General features: G+C 46.2%; 7 protein-coding genes across 7 annotated transcripts; 4 read left to right on the forward strand and 3 right to left on the reverse strand.

Annotated features, from left to right (window-relative positions):
* Positions 1-436: 436 nt before the first annotated feature.
* Positions 437-2,431, reverse strand: N7483_011772 (putative MFS transporter Liz1/Seo1; the record flags this gene model as incomplete). Its single annotated transcript, XM_057095199.1, is given in 9 exon segments — positions 437-524; positions 583-812; positions 877-975; positions 990-1,428; positions 1,505-1,678; positions 1,774-1,841; positions 1,897-2,035; positions 2,124-2,181; positions 2,251-2,431. The coding sequence occupies 9 exon segments, from the start codon at positions 2,429-2,431 to the stop codon at positions 437-439; spliced, it is 1,476 nt and encodes a 491-aa protein (XP_056941170.1).
* Positions 2,432-3,097: 666 nt separating this feature from the next.
* On the reverse strand, positions 3,098-4,830 carry N7483_011773 (putative FAD dependent oxidoreductase; the record flags this gene model as incomplete). The annotated part of the gene is made up of 5 exons (XM_057095200.1): positions 3,098-3,904; positions 3,958-4,104; positions 4,166-4,439; positions 4,507-4,632; positions 4,697-4,830. 5 exons carry the CDS (start codon positions 4,828-4,830, stop codon positions 3,098-3,100), a joined length of 1,488 nt encoding a protein of 495 aa, XP_056941171.1.
* A 665-nt stretch (positions 4,831-5,495) lies between these two features.
* On the forward strand, positions 5,496-6,791 carry N7483_011774 (TauD/TfdA dioxygenase family protein; the record flags this gene model as incomplete). The annotated part of the gene is made up of 3 exons (XM_057095201.1): positions 5,496-5,939; positions 6,011-6,552; positions 6,605-6,791. The coding sequence occupies 3 exons, from the start codon at positions 5,496-5,498 to the stop codon at positions 6,789-6,791; spliced, it is 1,173 nt and encodes a 390-aa protein (XP_056941172.1).
* Positions 6,792-7,228: 437 nt separating this feature from the next.
* Positions 7,229-8,455, forward strand: N7483_011775 (calcium-dependent phosphotriesterase; the record flags this gene model as incomplete). The annotated part of the gene is made up of 1 exon (XM_057095202.1): positions 7,229-8,455. The coding sequence occupies one exon, from the start codon at positions 7,229-7,231 to the stop codon at positions 8,453-8,455; it is 1,227 nt and encodes a 408-aa protein (XP_056941173.1).
* A 712-nt stretch (positions 8,456-9,167) lies between these two features.
* idi1 (isopentenyl-diphosphate delta-isomerase IDI1) lies at positions 9,168-10,165 on the forward strand (the record flags this gene model as incomplete). Its single annotated transcript, XM_057095203.1, has 3 exons — positions 9,168-9,408; positions 9,533-9,871; positions 9,930-10,165. The coding sequence occupies 3 exons, from the start codon at positions 9,168-9,170 to the stop codon at positions 10,163-10,165; spliced, it is 816 nt and encodes a 271-aa protein (XP_056941174.1).
* A 382-nt stretch (positions 10,166-10,547) lies between these two features.
* N7483_011777 (DUF202 domain-containing protein) lies at positions 10,548-11,265 on the reverse strand (the record flags this gene model as incomplete). Its single annotated transcript, XM_057095204.1, has 2 exons — positions 10,548-10,968; positions 11,168-11,265. 2 exons carry the CDS (start codon positions 11,263-11,265, stop codon positions 10,548-10,550), a joined length of 519 nt encoding a protein of 172 aa, XP_056941175.1.
* An 873-nt stretch (positions 11,266-12,138) lies between these two features.
* On the forward strand, positions 12,139-14,162 carry N7483_011778 (MATE family efflux transporter; the record flags this gene model as incomplete). The annotated part of the gene is made up of 2 exons (XM_057095205.1): positions 12,139-13,296; positions 13,356-14,162. The coding sequence occupies 2 exons, from the start codon at positions 12,139-12,141 to the stop codon at positions 14,160-14,162; spliced, it is 1,965 nt and encodes a 654-aa protein (XP_056941176.1).
* Between the last annotated feature and the right edge of the window lie 283 nt (positions 14,163-14,445).

A 14,445-nucleotide genomic window follows, 5' to 3' on the forward strand; every position in this document is an offset into this window, starting at 1 on the left:
TTTGAGAACAGGATCCATATAATTCGCTCAGTTATCAGCCCCTCTGCGCCGCGATGAACTATTGATGTTCCAAAGTCATTTATCTGAAACTTGTTATATTATCGCCAGCCGCAAAATATAGAAAAGTCTCAAACTAGGTTCGGCTTTTCCATGTAGCCTCGGGCTGAGAGATCGTGAAATTTGTATGTCTCACTTTTGATCCTCAAGTGCTAATTTGAGTTGTGGCATTATGGAGCCTGAGGGTCAGATATTCATTTTCATTTCTTGGAGATTGTGGTCTATGTACTCCGTACTCGTAACTTGAACCTATACTAGGAAACCCAAGTGCCCATTTCAGGTTATGGCACCCAGGATACTTCAAGTTTTCTTTCTGCTCCTGCTTTTACTCGGCCACTGAAGCTCAGCCATATCAAATAAGTTGCCGTGGCTATAGTTTTCAATCCCTCGAGGTCTTCGTATCGAATGGTGCGATCACAGGCGACCCAAAGTCATCATCACCTCCTGCTACCCCTTCCAATTGACTTCTATTACAGGTGTCAGAAAAGTGATCATGTGATAATGGATCAAGCCAAATGGACTTACTCTTTTGCTCGCTGCTCCTTGTGATCCAGATGCCGAACAACAAAAGTAGCAATAATAAAGCACAGAGACAGACAGCTCACTGTGATAAAGCCTTTCTGATACTTCGGTTCATTGACCTGCTGCCAAACTATAAGAGGAAGCCATACCTGAACAACATACGCCATCTCATTCATGCTTCCAATAACAAGGGATCGCTCCTCATTATCTTCAGAGCAATCTCGTGAGCCCAACTATGAGAATCCACAATTAGTATCGAATTCGCGCATCTTGGCATGTCGGTGACGATAAACTCACGCCATCAATAGACCACTCAGTCCGAACCCTGCACCACAGATAATATAACAAGTCCACTTCCACCCCATCGGAATGTCCCAGACTGCCATTGAAACATAGCTGATAATGTTTACGCATGCACCAAAGATTATCGGTGGCCATCGACTCCCATTAAGAAACGTATCAGAGCACCAAGCATACACAAGAGTCGTCACGACCTGAACCGCGTAGGTGGTAGTTGGGTATGCGTTGACCTTGTCTGTGGTGTATGTCGGGTCTGTGGACTCCTTCAGAAATTGCTGAAAGACGGGCTGGCTGCTTGCAGCGGCATTATTGAAGAGAATATGAAGCAAGCTCAGAAGATAGATATGCCAGGAAGAGAAGATTTTCTTCAGTTTTGCCTTGGTAAATGGCCCTCTGTTCTTTCTATCTTCCATTTGCATTCTTTGTTGTGCCAACGCCACTTTCTCCTTGGTAAGATACCACGGTTCTGAGATCTCGGGAACATCGGGCAAGACGAAATAGCTACTGATGGCTACTGGGAGGGAGATAATGCCGTTGATTAAGAAAAGCCTGTATGAATGGAATAATGGGATTAGGTCGATTTCAAGGTCATCTATTACGCTTGAGATCTCTGACTCGGACTTACCACTGCCATCCCTTGAAGCCCCCTTTGCCTGCGAGGTTCAGAACGGCATCCATAAGATACCCGGAGAACATACTGGCAACTCCACCACTCGTGTGGAATATATATGATCGCTTCGCAAGTTCGTCTTTCCGGTACCAAGATCCAATGATGTATTGCATCCCTGGGTAGAATGTGCTTTCCGCCAGACCTTGTCAATCACGCTTGTCAGTACCTCATCCTTGAAAGTGTGATGCCAGTCCTAGGTCTTCTTGCACATACCAACAAAGAACCGGATGGCATAAAACTGAGTCAAAGTATTACATCGCGATAAGGAGAAAGTAAGGACTGTCCACAATAGCTGGGATTATCTGTCAATTCCCGTTCGACGATGCGCGTGGCTGAGTGCACTCTACCTCTGCAGTTGGAATCCAGTATCGAGGTTTGATGCGAGTTAAGAGCAAATTGCTAGGTATTTGATCAATCACATATCCCACAGTCCAGCATGTCTGCATGTAACTGAGCTGGTCGCCGTACATGTCCAGGTCCTCTTTCCTGTGGATTACAAGTTTAGCTATCACTGTTCAACTCTGACTGACCAAGTATTTGCGGTGGAATAAGGAAATTGTGAGACGGGACGAACATTCCAGAAACAAATGCATTGCTGATATTGACTTGATCTAAGTACTTGATGAAGTACCCTGCAGCCGAGCTCAGTGGTTAACTTCAATCCTGAATATCACTATCAGAACCGCGACGGAATTCCTTACCAAGTGATGCAAAAGTCAAAATTGCCGAATCAAATTTGAAGATAAGTCGCCGCTCTTCTGGTGTTTTGTCAAAAGTATCCCAGATGTAGCTCACCCATCTTCTCTTTACTTTCTCTTTGACGGGCGGGATTGGAGAACTCCTCTCTGTGTCTTCTGTACGGGACACTGGTGAAGAGGACATCATGAGTGTCCACGGAGATTTCTCTTCTTGTAAATACAAGACATTTGAAAATTTCTTGCAGTGCAGGCCTTTTATATGGAGAAGGAAGAGTCCGAGTGGGGGTTTCATGCATTCAAGGCATCTTCATTCTGGATTCCAGGGTCCTATCACTATAGATCGGCAGTGACATTGTTAGCTGATCAATAAGCTCTCGCGATTCTATCGTGGACACATGTGTATGTAAGATGCGGGGCAAATTCTAAATTATGTACACAGGTAACTTCTTGCGGGGTGATAGCTAAAGGCCAGCCAAATTATGTATGAGGGGATGTGTTGGCGCAATTTGATGCGCGTATGACCAAGAGAACATTAAAATTCATTTACTGGTACATAGGACAAAAGTGGCAGATGTGTGCGGAGTTCTGCCGACTGAACTGAATTGTAAGCCAGGATTGAGTGCTCGTATTGGGTCTGTTGCACACCATCGGGCGCGTAGAAGCTCGCCATAGCAAGTTGCGATGGTGTATCACAGACCACTCACATGCAATGGAACTTTTATTTCTCCTTCTGACTGAGTCTTGAACTTCGCGCGTGGGAGAACCAAAGAGCAAAATATTTCGATTTCTGAATAAGAATTTAATTCATCTAAAATGCCTACTTTAATCTAAACTTCCATGCTTGATACTATCAAGCGGTGGCTTCCACCACTCCAGCACTGCTTTCTCTAGCACTGCTCTCAGGATTGTATAATCTCAATGAGCCGTCAAATAGTTTAGTCAGTCTCTCCATCTGCTCTTTCTTTGCTTCAACCCACAAACTTGTATGCCCCTCAATTGGAGGCAAGCCTTGTTGGCTCCTGTCGTTATTCACCCAGCCAAGTAATATTTTCACATAGCTCTCTTCTTCGCCCCTCAAGGAATGGAAACTCCTTCTATATCCTCTTGCGAGGATCTTTGCCTCGTATTCCGATCGCAATTCATCTTTTGAGGGTAACTTGATATTCCCAGAGAAGAATTCTGCGACAGCAATGGCTTGGAACTCAAACAAAGTGAACGTGGCTGTATAGAAGGGAATCCCCACAAATGCCAATGTCGGATCAGGAATGTAGAATATGTCTTGATGCAAATTGTGGACCTGGGTACCATCCGTGATAAGTACTGAATCATCTGCCTCGGTGACAGAAGCCGAGTTGTCGTTATACTGGGGGAAGAATGGTAGGGCCATCTGATATCCTGTACAAAGAACAATCCTATCAATGTTGTGGATGATCTCGCCAGACTTCAGGATTGCAGTAAGAGGCAAATGATTGCCCGCTGTTGAAGTATTGATCTTGAACTCTGCGACCTCTCCAATCCTTGAGGCATTCTCCGGCAATGCTGCAGCAGGAATATCGAAAGAACCGTTTCGGGTACTCTGGTGAATTATACGACAGACGGGACTAATCTCTCGGGCAATATCCATTGAGGAGACTCCGCCTCCGATCAAAAGGACATTCTGCAAAGTATTAGTAAATGAGGAGGGTATCTACCAGAGACAACTGAGCTTACCTTCTCTTCAAAGCCCTCCGCATTCCGGAATGACTTCGAATGTGTAATCTTTGAAGGCCACTTTTCTTTTGCTTCAGCTAGACCCGGGATATCAGGAACTAGAGGAGTATGATAATGGCCTGATGCGATTATAACGGCATCAAAGAGCTTTTCTTTGTTAGCGGGGGCTTCGTTTCATCTCATCTCATCTCAGAATGAAATGACATACCTTTGACTGTGTAGCCTCCACCAACTCGTTGGTCTGGTGTTCATTGTTCAATAACTTCCAAGAAACATGCCATTCTTGTCCTTCTTTGTGGATATCGGTGACTAAAGCGCCATAAATTGTCGCATCATCTACACCGGCCTTTTGAGATGTATCTTGTATGTAATCCTTGAGCACACTATGATTAACATAGTTTGGAGTTCCCTCTGGCCAATGATTTAGTTTTGTCCGTAGCAGTGGTGTTGACACATTATTTGTCAAGCTCTCATAACATGGACTAATTAATAGCATTAGTAACTTCGACTCGTGACTTGAATTCACCTAATTACAGGCTGTTGACTCACCCGGGCGGTGCGTGTAGTAGGACCTGTCTTTCTTTTCCTTCACGTTCGTCTTGGACATATCGCAGATTATTTGATGGCTTAATTGACGGATAATGGGCTTCGATAGGGACGCGCTTGTCATAGAGCCTGTAAATATTAGTATACTGCCTGAGTATTGTACTTGTTGACATTCGAGACTAAGAGCTCTTACCATACTCCCCCAGCTGCTTGACTTCTTTCAAAGACAGTTACTTCTTTCCCAGCTGCCAGTAAATGAGCAGCACTGACGACTCCCGAAATACCTGCGCCTATAACAGCTACACGTTGGATCTTGTTTTCGACCATGATGATCTGAGAATTATGGGGTGAGAAAATATCTTTCTACAATTGCGTGGGCCCTCCAGTAATAAAGGCATGGTAATCATGTTCTTAGATTATCTCACTCCACTATGGGCAACTATGAAGCTATTCTGACCCAAGATTTCGCAATCCAAACTAGTCGCATCCTCGAAAGATACACCTCCACCCAAGATTATAAATGACATCCCGGAACTGACGGCAACGAGACGGATGATTTTAAATGGTCCGATAAATGATCATCGTGATTGTCGTTCGAGATTGTGACATGTGGTGTTTCCCCGCTTATGTTGCTGCGCCATCATCGGACGTTGACTAGATCTAGGTCATACCACGGACGTACAGAAATAGCCATTCTTTTATTTTGGGACGAATGAGGGGTAGAAGGATGGTTTTCAATGGCGGGGTGCTTTTGTTAGCCATTGACGTGAAGTGGATTTACCATAAGACGCAATGCGGCGTAGCGATGATGTGCTAAGAACCCCGAGCATCCCGTCGAGGATCAGGACTCCTACGGATAGATTTATGTCGACATTGGATGGAACAAATCAGTTAAATAGAGATGATTTGGTCTAAGAGTGAAAGAGCAAATAGTTATTGGCAACTACCATTTATCGTTAAATTTGAAGAATTGAAACCACCAAGTTAACAATATGGCACCCGCACCCATCGATCCCCGCATTATAGACGTTGCACCTCCCAGAAAAGACACTCTCGGACTGCCTGCTCCCGCAAGAGAGCGACTAGAAAAGGCCGGGGTTGACCTGAGCGCTGGATATCCGTATCGCCCATCGCGCCCCCTCTATCTGGATGACGTTTACAATGTCCGAAACTACGATCGCGAGCATGTAGACCCTGGTACTCGCGCTGACCCCGAGAAGAAAGCACTTTTGTCAGCAGCAAAAGAAGTGATTCCTCTCACCAGACATATCGGTACTGAAATAGTCGGACTGCAACTGAAGGACCTCACAGACCAGCAGAAGGATGAGTTGGGTCTGCTGATCGCCGAACGCAGCGTTGTTTTCTTCCGAGACCAGGATATTTCTCCCCAACAACAAAAAGAACTGGGAGAACACTTTGGTGAGATTGAGATTCATGTATGTGAATCCAAATATAGCAAACGAAATGCATTCTTCATGGCAGTAGCTGACTCTTTCTGCTCAAATAGCCTCAAGTACCCCAGGTCCCAGGTGTTCCCGGCGTGTCCGTAATCTGGCCAGCACTGCAAGCGACTGAGAACCCAGCCAGTTTCCGTCGGCCGGGTGGTTCATCCCGATGGCACACTGACCTTGTTCACGAAAGACAACCTGCTGGTGTGACCCATCTCCACAATGACACTGTCCCTACTGTTGGCGGAGATACACTCTGGGCGAGCGGCTATGCTGCATATGAAAAGCTGTCACCAGCGTTCCGCCAGCTTATTGACGGCAAGACGGCTATCTATCGATCTACGCACCCATACTTGGACCGCAAGAACCCTGAGGCTGGCCCGAAGTATGTAGAGCGGGAACATCCCTTGGTTCGAGTTCACCCGGCGACTGGATGGAAGGCACTATGGGTTAACAGAGCTATGACGGATCGAATTGTTGGACTGGATAAGGCTGAGAGTGATGTGATTCTGGGATATCTTTATGATGTCTATGAGAAGAACCCTGATATTCAGGTTCGGTTCAAGTGGAGTCCGCGAACAAGCGCTCTCTGGGATAATCGGTTCGTTGTTCGGGATCATTTTCGTATGAGCGAGAGGCTAACAAGAATACAGTATTACAATTCACAATGCCAGTTGGGATTATGAAGGCTCACAGCCTCGACATGGTACTCGGGTTACTGCACTAGCCGAGAAGCCATTCTTTGACAGCAAAGCACCTACTCGAAGAGAGGCCTTGGGCTTGTTGGGACCCGAGGAAATCGAAGAGTTGACGAACCTGAAGCAGCTGGAGCTGAAGTAAACTATTGATTAACAGCATCTAAAGGATCACAGCAGATTGAACATTCAAATTGAGGGATTTTATATTTGTCCAGATGACAGCAAGCTTACTATGCTAGAAATGCTATCAACTTCTTGAAGCCTCTGATGATATCGCCCCAATGTTGATAGACACATATCTCGATAACCTCAAATGGCTACGAATTCGTGTTCAGGTTCAATCTTGAATTGATCCTCTAGGTATTTCTCGTAGTTCTTGTTGTAAAAGAGTACTGGCCCCCGGGGCCATGAGAAGTAAGCGGTATTCGGCGGAGCATGGATGGCCGACGCTGGGCGGGGTTTCATCACCGACGGGCAGAAGTTAACCCGATCATTCTTTCTATTATGATATTTAATGACAAGAAAGATCAGATAGTTACGAAAGTGCTGGAACTGTACATTTCTTACAGCTCTTCCATCATGTCCTTGCTTTCCAAGTCCAAATATCCACTCAGTGCTGTTGTATTACTCGGCGCGGTGATTTACGCCCTCCGAATCCATGAGATAGTTCTTTTGATCCTACCCATTTTCCGAGTGATCCAGCCCATCGAAGACTTCCCATACACATGTGAACGCGTCGAGCACCCTCTTTTGGCAGGATGCGAAGATATGTGGTTGGACCATGAAGGTCGAAAGCTATACGCGGCATGCGCGAGTATTGAGGGTCGAACGGGATGGAGTCCTGGTGCTGACTTATGGAATGTTTCGGCAAGAGACCGTGCCGATCATATCTCCGTGCTTGATATTGATGATCCCGGATCCGATGGTCTATATGGACTTCATCAATTAAAGATTGGAAGTGAATATCCTGGTGATTTGGACTTACATGGACTCGATGTCCGGCGAATCGGTGACAAGCTTCGCTTCTGGTTGATTAACCATAGACCACCCGTCAACCCCAAGACTGGGGAGCCCTTGAATGTATACGAAGTTGGGGCCAACTCAACTGTTGAGATATTTGATTTGAAGCTGGGGTCAGAGACATTGCAACATGTTAAAACGATATTCAGCGATGCGATTGTGACACCAAATGATTTAGCTGTGGATGAGGATGGAATTGGCTTTGCGGTCACCAATGACCATACGAATAAAGCCCCGGGATATTCTCGAGGCTTGGAGTTGTTTACTGGAGGCGGCAGTGTCAGCTACTGTCGATCAGATTCAGGCGAATGTCGCATCGCCACAAGAGAAGGTTGCTATATGGCGAATGGAATCGCCAATCTCGGCCAAGGGTTATTTGCCGTTTCTCAAACTGGAAGAGGTATTGTTGTAACATACAAAGTGGATGAAGAGAAAACGATTCTCGTCAATGAGCTAGATTTTCAAGTTCCGCTCGACAATACGTCACCCGACGAGAATGGCGATGTTTTCATGGCCGCATTTCCCGACGCCCGCGCTCTCTTCAACGCAGCAAAAGACCCATACGGTGTTCCTGCACCAGCCACCGTATACATGATTCCTCGACAAGTCCTCCAGGGGAAGCAAACACATGAATATAAAGGCTTGCCAGCCATCAAAGTTCTGGAGGACCGAGATAGCAAGCATTTACCAACCACTACAGTAGTTGTGCATGATGCGAAGACCAAACGACTCTTTCTTGCCGGCGTGCTCTCCCCTTTTATTGGGATTTGTAAAAATAATTCCTGAGATTCACGGAACATGGCATTTTTGTCAACTTGAAGTTTGAAAGTTCTCTACTCAAATAAACCAATCTTGCATGGATTACTTATGTTTGTACCACTAGCACAGCTATTTCAAGCTCAATTTCACGATGATTCTGACTTTCATGCACCTCATTGCTGTCATTTTATTCAAACTTTCATGTACCCATGTGGCACCTGAGGTTTCTTGCCACAATGATAGTCCAGATTTAAGAAAAAGCAATGCTAGGCATTGACGGTTCTGGAGCTCCGAAGACATGCATACCCATCAACGGGGCACGTATTCCGGGCCCCGGACGAAGAATCTCATTTGTTGATTTCCGCCATAGTAAGCTGACTCCGTACTCCGTGCCGTGCTATACTATGTAGAACTGGGAACTATAGACGTAGTTGCATGCCCGCACCATGTTTTTGTACGAAGTACGAGCGGGGTCTCTCTTGGGAGTAGTACTCAGTGACTCAATCCCACCTGACTACTATGACACTATCAGAATGTTGCAGAATGTATAATCAGTGCTGTTGTAAGACCATAGACGTGCATCGAAAAATGCAAAAACACGTAAGGGGTCGGAAAATAGAGGGGTGGCAGATCATTACCGCCCTGGGAACATTCAAGCCCATGCCACCGCCCGCATTTCCTATTTATTTCAATAATATCTTCCCTCGAACCGTTGTCAAATAGTTCAATTTACATTAAAATGAGTTCCACTATGACGGTCACTGCTCCCCCAGAGATTACCGCCGACAATGTGTCCACCCTCTTCCCTGAGGTTGATACTTCGCTCGCCCGTGATGTTCTCCCCAGCGCTAATGGCAACTCCACACAAGAGGGCACCGAGCTCGAGGGATACGATGATGAGCAAGTTCGCCTGATGGAGGAGGTCTGCATTGTGCTGGATAACAATGACCGACCCATTGGTAGCGCTAGCAAGAAGGCCTGTTAGTGACCACAATCCCAATCTCAACTTCAGCCCCTCAGATACAAGTAGATACGAGGAGGGGTAACATCAACACAACTCATGAACAGAACGAATGCTGACATTACTTTTTTCTATTTTGACAGGTCACCTTATGACCAACATTGACAAGGGTCTCCTGCACCGTGCCTTCTCCGTATTCCTGTTCGATTCCAAAAACCGCCTGCTGCTCCAACAGCGCGCCACCGAGAAGATTACTTTCCCCGATATGTGGACCAACACTTGCTGCTCCCACCCTCTTGGTATTCCTGGTGAGACTGGTGCCGAGCTGGATGCCGCTGTCTTGGGTGTCAAGCGTGCTGCGCAGCGCAAGCTGGACCACGAGTTGGGTATCAAGGCCGAGCAGGTGCCGATTGAGAATTTCGAGTTCTTCACACGAATTCACTATAAGGCTCCTAGTGACGGAAAGTGGGGCGAGCACGAGAGTGAGTTATATTCGAAGAGACAATATCGATGAGAGATAGTATCTAACAAAATTTCTAGTTGACTACATCCTCTTCATCCAGGCTGATGTAGACTTGGAGCCCAGCCCCAACGAGGTCCGTGATACTACCTACGTCACTGCGGACGAATTGAAGACTATGTTCAAGCAGCCTGAGCTGAAGTTCACTCCTTGGTTCAAGTTGATCTGTGATTCGATGCTGTTCGAATGGTGGAGCCACTTGGGCACCTCTGCCTTGGACAAGTACAAAGGCGAGACACAGATTCGTCGGATGTAAGCGAAGTGAGCTTAGCATGCTATATACATTTTGCTGGCGCTTGGCTCCCCTATACGTTTCTCTTTGATGCATTCCCCGATACCTACTCGTTCTACCCGCATACTATATTTCGGTAAATAAAGTATTAATTCGACTCCCTTGATCAATGGGAATTATCCATACACGTGCACTCGCAGTACTAGTACTAGTACCATACGTAGGTAAATAGATGTAGAGTAAATATGTCTGGTCTCATGTAAAGAGTTCCACAATCATTCAAACTCGAATGTTGGAACTTGGATACGCTCATTGGATATATGTAAACAAGACGCTGAACGATGATGAGTGATAATGCAATGTAATCGAAGCGCGATTCAATCCGAAAGAAACCCCAAATCCAGATCTACCCCGTTCGATCTGTTGACAAAAATAAAACGCAGCTACCCAGAATAACAGTTCCAACAACCGTAAAAACAACCTGAGTCTTCCATCCACTTTGAACCAAAGCCGCCTTCCGACTATATTTACTCACCGTGCGGGCATAGTTAGCAAACCCATTAATGAGGCAAGTCAAGCTCAAGACCCAGAAGACAATGCCAAGAGGTAAGGCCATGCGCCGCTCTAGAATAGACGGCTGGTCCTTGAAATGGAAGGATATGATGATTGCTAGCGCGACGATGGCAAGGTACATAGATAGACGTAGCCAGGAGAGAAATGTGCGCTCGTTTGCACAGTGATCGCGTGCATCTGAGGAGGCATTTTCGAATAGTAGAGCACCGAAGATGGGCGGTGAACAGAGGATGTGACGCTGGTCCTCGATGTGTCTTTGTGAGAGTTAGTAAGTATTCAGAGAAAGGGTACGTCAGAGAAATGTCTTGAGTGAGGAGGATGCTGCTTGAGTATAGAAGAGAGCCATTTCTCAGGCAGTTTCTGAAAACCCAGGTGAGGTGCGTTCTCATCTAAACATCGATAGATGTAATGTATCTCCATACGGAGATCGGGACCCGGGAATATTCCACTTACTCTTCTACCAAAGCGGGTCGACTATATGTGGGGTTGATGATCGGGTTATAGGGCCTTCGTGAATCTCGAATAGCTGCATTTCGTTCAGATTGCGACATGGTGTCTTGAAGATCTCACAAGATCTCGATGGGGAAAATCATAAGTGAGTAGAAAAAGCGCGGTGATCGATCAGGTGACACATGACCACAGCTAGACCGCTTTGGGATGTGATGTCACATGTGACTGTTCGCTGTTCGATTTTCATTGTAATTTGGAATTTTTATAAACTGTGAAGTTGTGAGGGAAGTTCAAGATGGTTCACTGAGGTTTATGGCGGAATTGTTGATTTATTCGGAATTATGGAGATCGTATGGAGTCCTCGACCCAGAAATGCCAGATCCCCACGTCATCCTCCCCACTTTACAGTTAGGACTCTCGGGATGTAAGTGAACGAAAGTGCTTAAAATACTTAGATGGACTTACATAAACCTATTTATCATACAGATCTAAATGGATTAATTTAATTCCTCAAGTCTTTGTTTTATCAAGATGCGGTGACTCCACATGCACGGGGATCATAGCAGTGGGTCATCCAAGCTGACGCCAGTGGAGTCCACCAGTGTGAACCATCGAGTTAGAGGAAGGTAGTTGAGTCATTAGATTAACCCTGCATGAAGTTGGGAGACGTGCATGGATTGGTGACTCCAGTTCTGCATAGACCTCCCTATTTGAGTTAATCCGTCACATTCTCAAGGTCTAAAAACTTATCTACGACGCTAAGACCGGTACTAGTCAAAACGGTGAGAAAGTGGTTCTCCCCACTTGAACGGCTTCCAAGTTTCATTTGTAATCCTCCCGAGCTTTTCTCGTTTTCTTATCTTTGAAGTCTTTGAAGTTGGTTTTACATCTCATAGATATGCTGGTGAGATTGTAGGAGAAAAGCGAAAAGAAAAGCGAAAAAAGCGCAAAATACATCCTCTCCATCCTGGGTCATGGCTCCGCGCAATATACACTCGACAAATTCTGCCGAGCATCAAAGCCCGTTTTCGCGGTCTTTCACCTCCAGCTCGCCCATCGCAGAAGCTGCAATCGCTCGTGATTTAGCTTATACCGACGATGATTTCGATACCGATACCTCCGAGTCCTCAACAGTCCGTCCTTCCCATAGCTATGCCGAAACAAATCCACACTCTCTTGCCGGATCTTATCGTCGCCCGAGCTACTTCACCAATGTCAATCATGCCACCGCTGTTCCGGCTCACAGCGATTACCAGCCATTGACTCATAATGAACGAGAACAGGCGATTCGAGAAGAGCGCGCTTTGTTAAGCGATAACAGAGTCATCCCGGTGGAACAGAAGTCGCATGGACTACAACATAAATTAAGTAGTCTGTTCTCAACTTCTCCGGGTCTGGTGCAAGCAGGTTCTTCCAAACCGTATGGATCGGTGCGGAGCTCAAGGTCACCCGCTAGGGAACCCGATACTGTATATGCTCCTACGGAATCTACAGCACTACTGGAAACTGTTAGTGATAGCGGTGCTGATGAGGTACTCGGACCTGAGGAGATTGACCGGAAGTGGGAGGAAGCGGTAACAGCCGGATTAATCAACACAACATGGCAACGCGAAGCGAAGGTTATCGGACGTTACTCATTACCGTTAATGGTAACATTCTTGCTGCAATATTCCTTGACGGTGGCCAGTATCTTCACAATTGGTCATTTGGGCAAGGAGGAACTTGGTGCTGTCAGTCTAGCCAGTATGACAGTGAGTATTACTGGTAACGCTGTCTATTCTGGTCTGGCGACAAGTTTAGATACACTCTGTGCGCAGGCGTATGGATCTGGCAAGCGCAAGCTAGTAGGTCTGCAGATGTTGCGCATGATTTATTTTCTGTGGATTGTGACGATTCCAATTGCCACACTTTGGTACTTCTCTGAGTACATCTTGTCGAAGATTGTGCCTGAGCAAGAAGTGGCTAAGATGGCTGGTCTTTACTTGAAAGTTGCTCTGTTGGGAACGCCCGGGTATGCCTGCTTCGAGAGTGGAAAGCGTTATCTGCAGGCGCAAGGTGTATTTTCCGCTTCTCTCTACGTTCTACTCTTCTGTGCCCCCTTGAATGCCTTTATGAACTGGTTTTTTGTCTGGGTATGTTAAAATCTCCTTTTAAAAATCCTGAAGTGCCATGAACTGACCAATGCGTTTAGAAACTACAATGGGGATTTATCGGTGCGCCTATTGCAGTTGCTATCACGGAAAACCTCCTCCCGGTAGGCCTGTTTCTATACACATATTTCTTTGTGGGAAGCGAATGCTGGTGCGGTTTCTCGAGAAGGGCTTTCCAAAATTGGGGACCTATGATTCGTCTCGCATTGCCAGGTTTGATCATGGTAGAAGCCGAGTGCCTTGCCTTTGAAGTTCTCACACTTGCGTCGAGCTACCTGGGCACTACCGAGCTGGCCGCTCAGTCTATCCTCTCGACAATCTCGAGTATCACATGGCAGATTCCCTTTCCTCTCTCCATTGCTGGTAGTACACGGATTGCGAATCTGATTGGTGCCACATTGGTTCCAGCTGCCAAGATAACAGCCAAGGTGAGCTTCTGTGGAGCTACCATTGTGGGGCTCTTCAATATGATTCTGCTCTCTAGCTTGCGATCCTATATCCCTATGCTCTTTAGCTCCGACCCCGAAGTCATCGAGCTAGTTGCAGAGGTTCTTCCACTATGTGCTGCATTCCAGCTGTTCGATGCACTGGCTGCCAACTGCAATGGAATTCTTCGTGGTCTAGGACGCCAGGAGATCGGTGGCTATATCCAGCTATTCTGTTACTACGCTATTGCCATGCCAATCAGTATGGGCACGACCTTCTCGTTAGACTGGGGCGTCATGGGTCTGTGGACAGGTGTTGCTTTGGCTTTGCTGCTTGTTTCCGGAATCGAGGCTATCTTCATCAGCCGCATTAGCTGGGAACGTTCCGTCGAAGAGGCGCTGGAGCGCAATGAATTGACTTGAGCCTTCTGAGAAGGTTACCTCGTCTCATCTATTACTTTTCACGACCGCTGTCGTAATTTTTCGCAACGATCATGTTTTGTCACGTATTCCCTTTTTATGCGATTTGAATTTGTGTCATTGTCATAGATTCATAACACGATGTATATGAGCGATTGATGTGTTGAGCGAATATCCAAGCAGGTGTCAACCTCATCTTATTTTTTGTCTTCTACATTGGAGGTTTTATCTTTTTTGGTGTGGCTTGTTTATAATGAAGAACCGACTGCAGAGATAAATCATGATA

This window comes from Penicillium malachiteum (genome assembly GCF_028827825.1).
Source record: "Penicillium malachiteum strain IBT 17515 chromosome Unknown utg000005l:1.0-9002435.0:326005.0-9005861.0, whole genome shotgun sequence".
In the NCBI taxonomy this organism is placed as follows: Eukaryota; Fungi; Ascomycota; class Eurotiomycetes; order Eurotiales; family Aspergillaceae; genus Penicillium; species Penicillium malachiteum.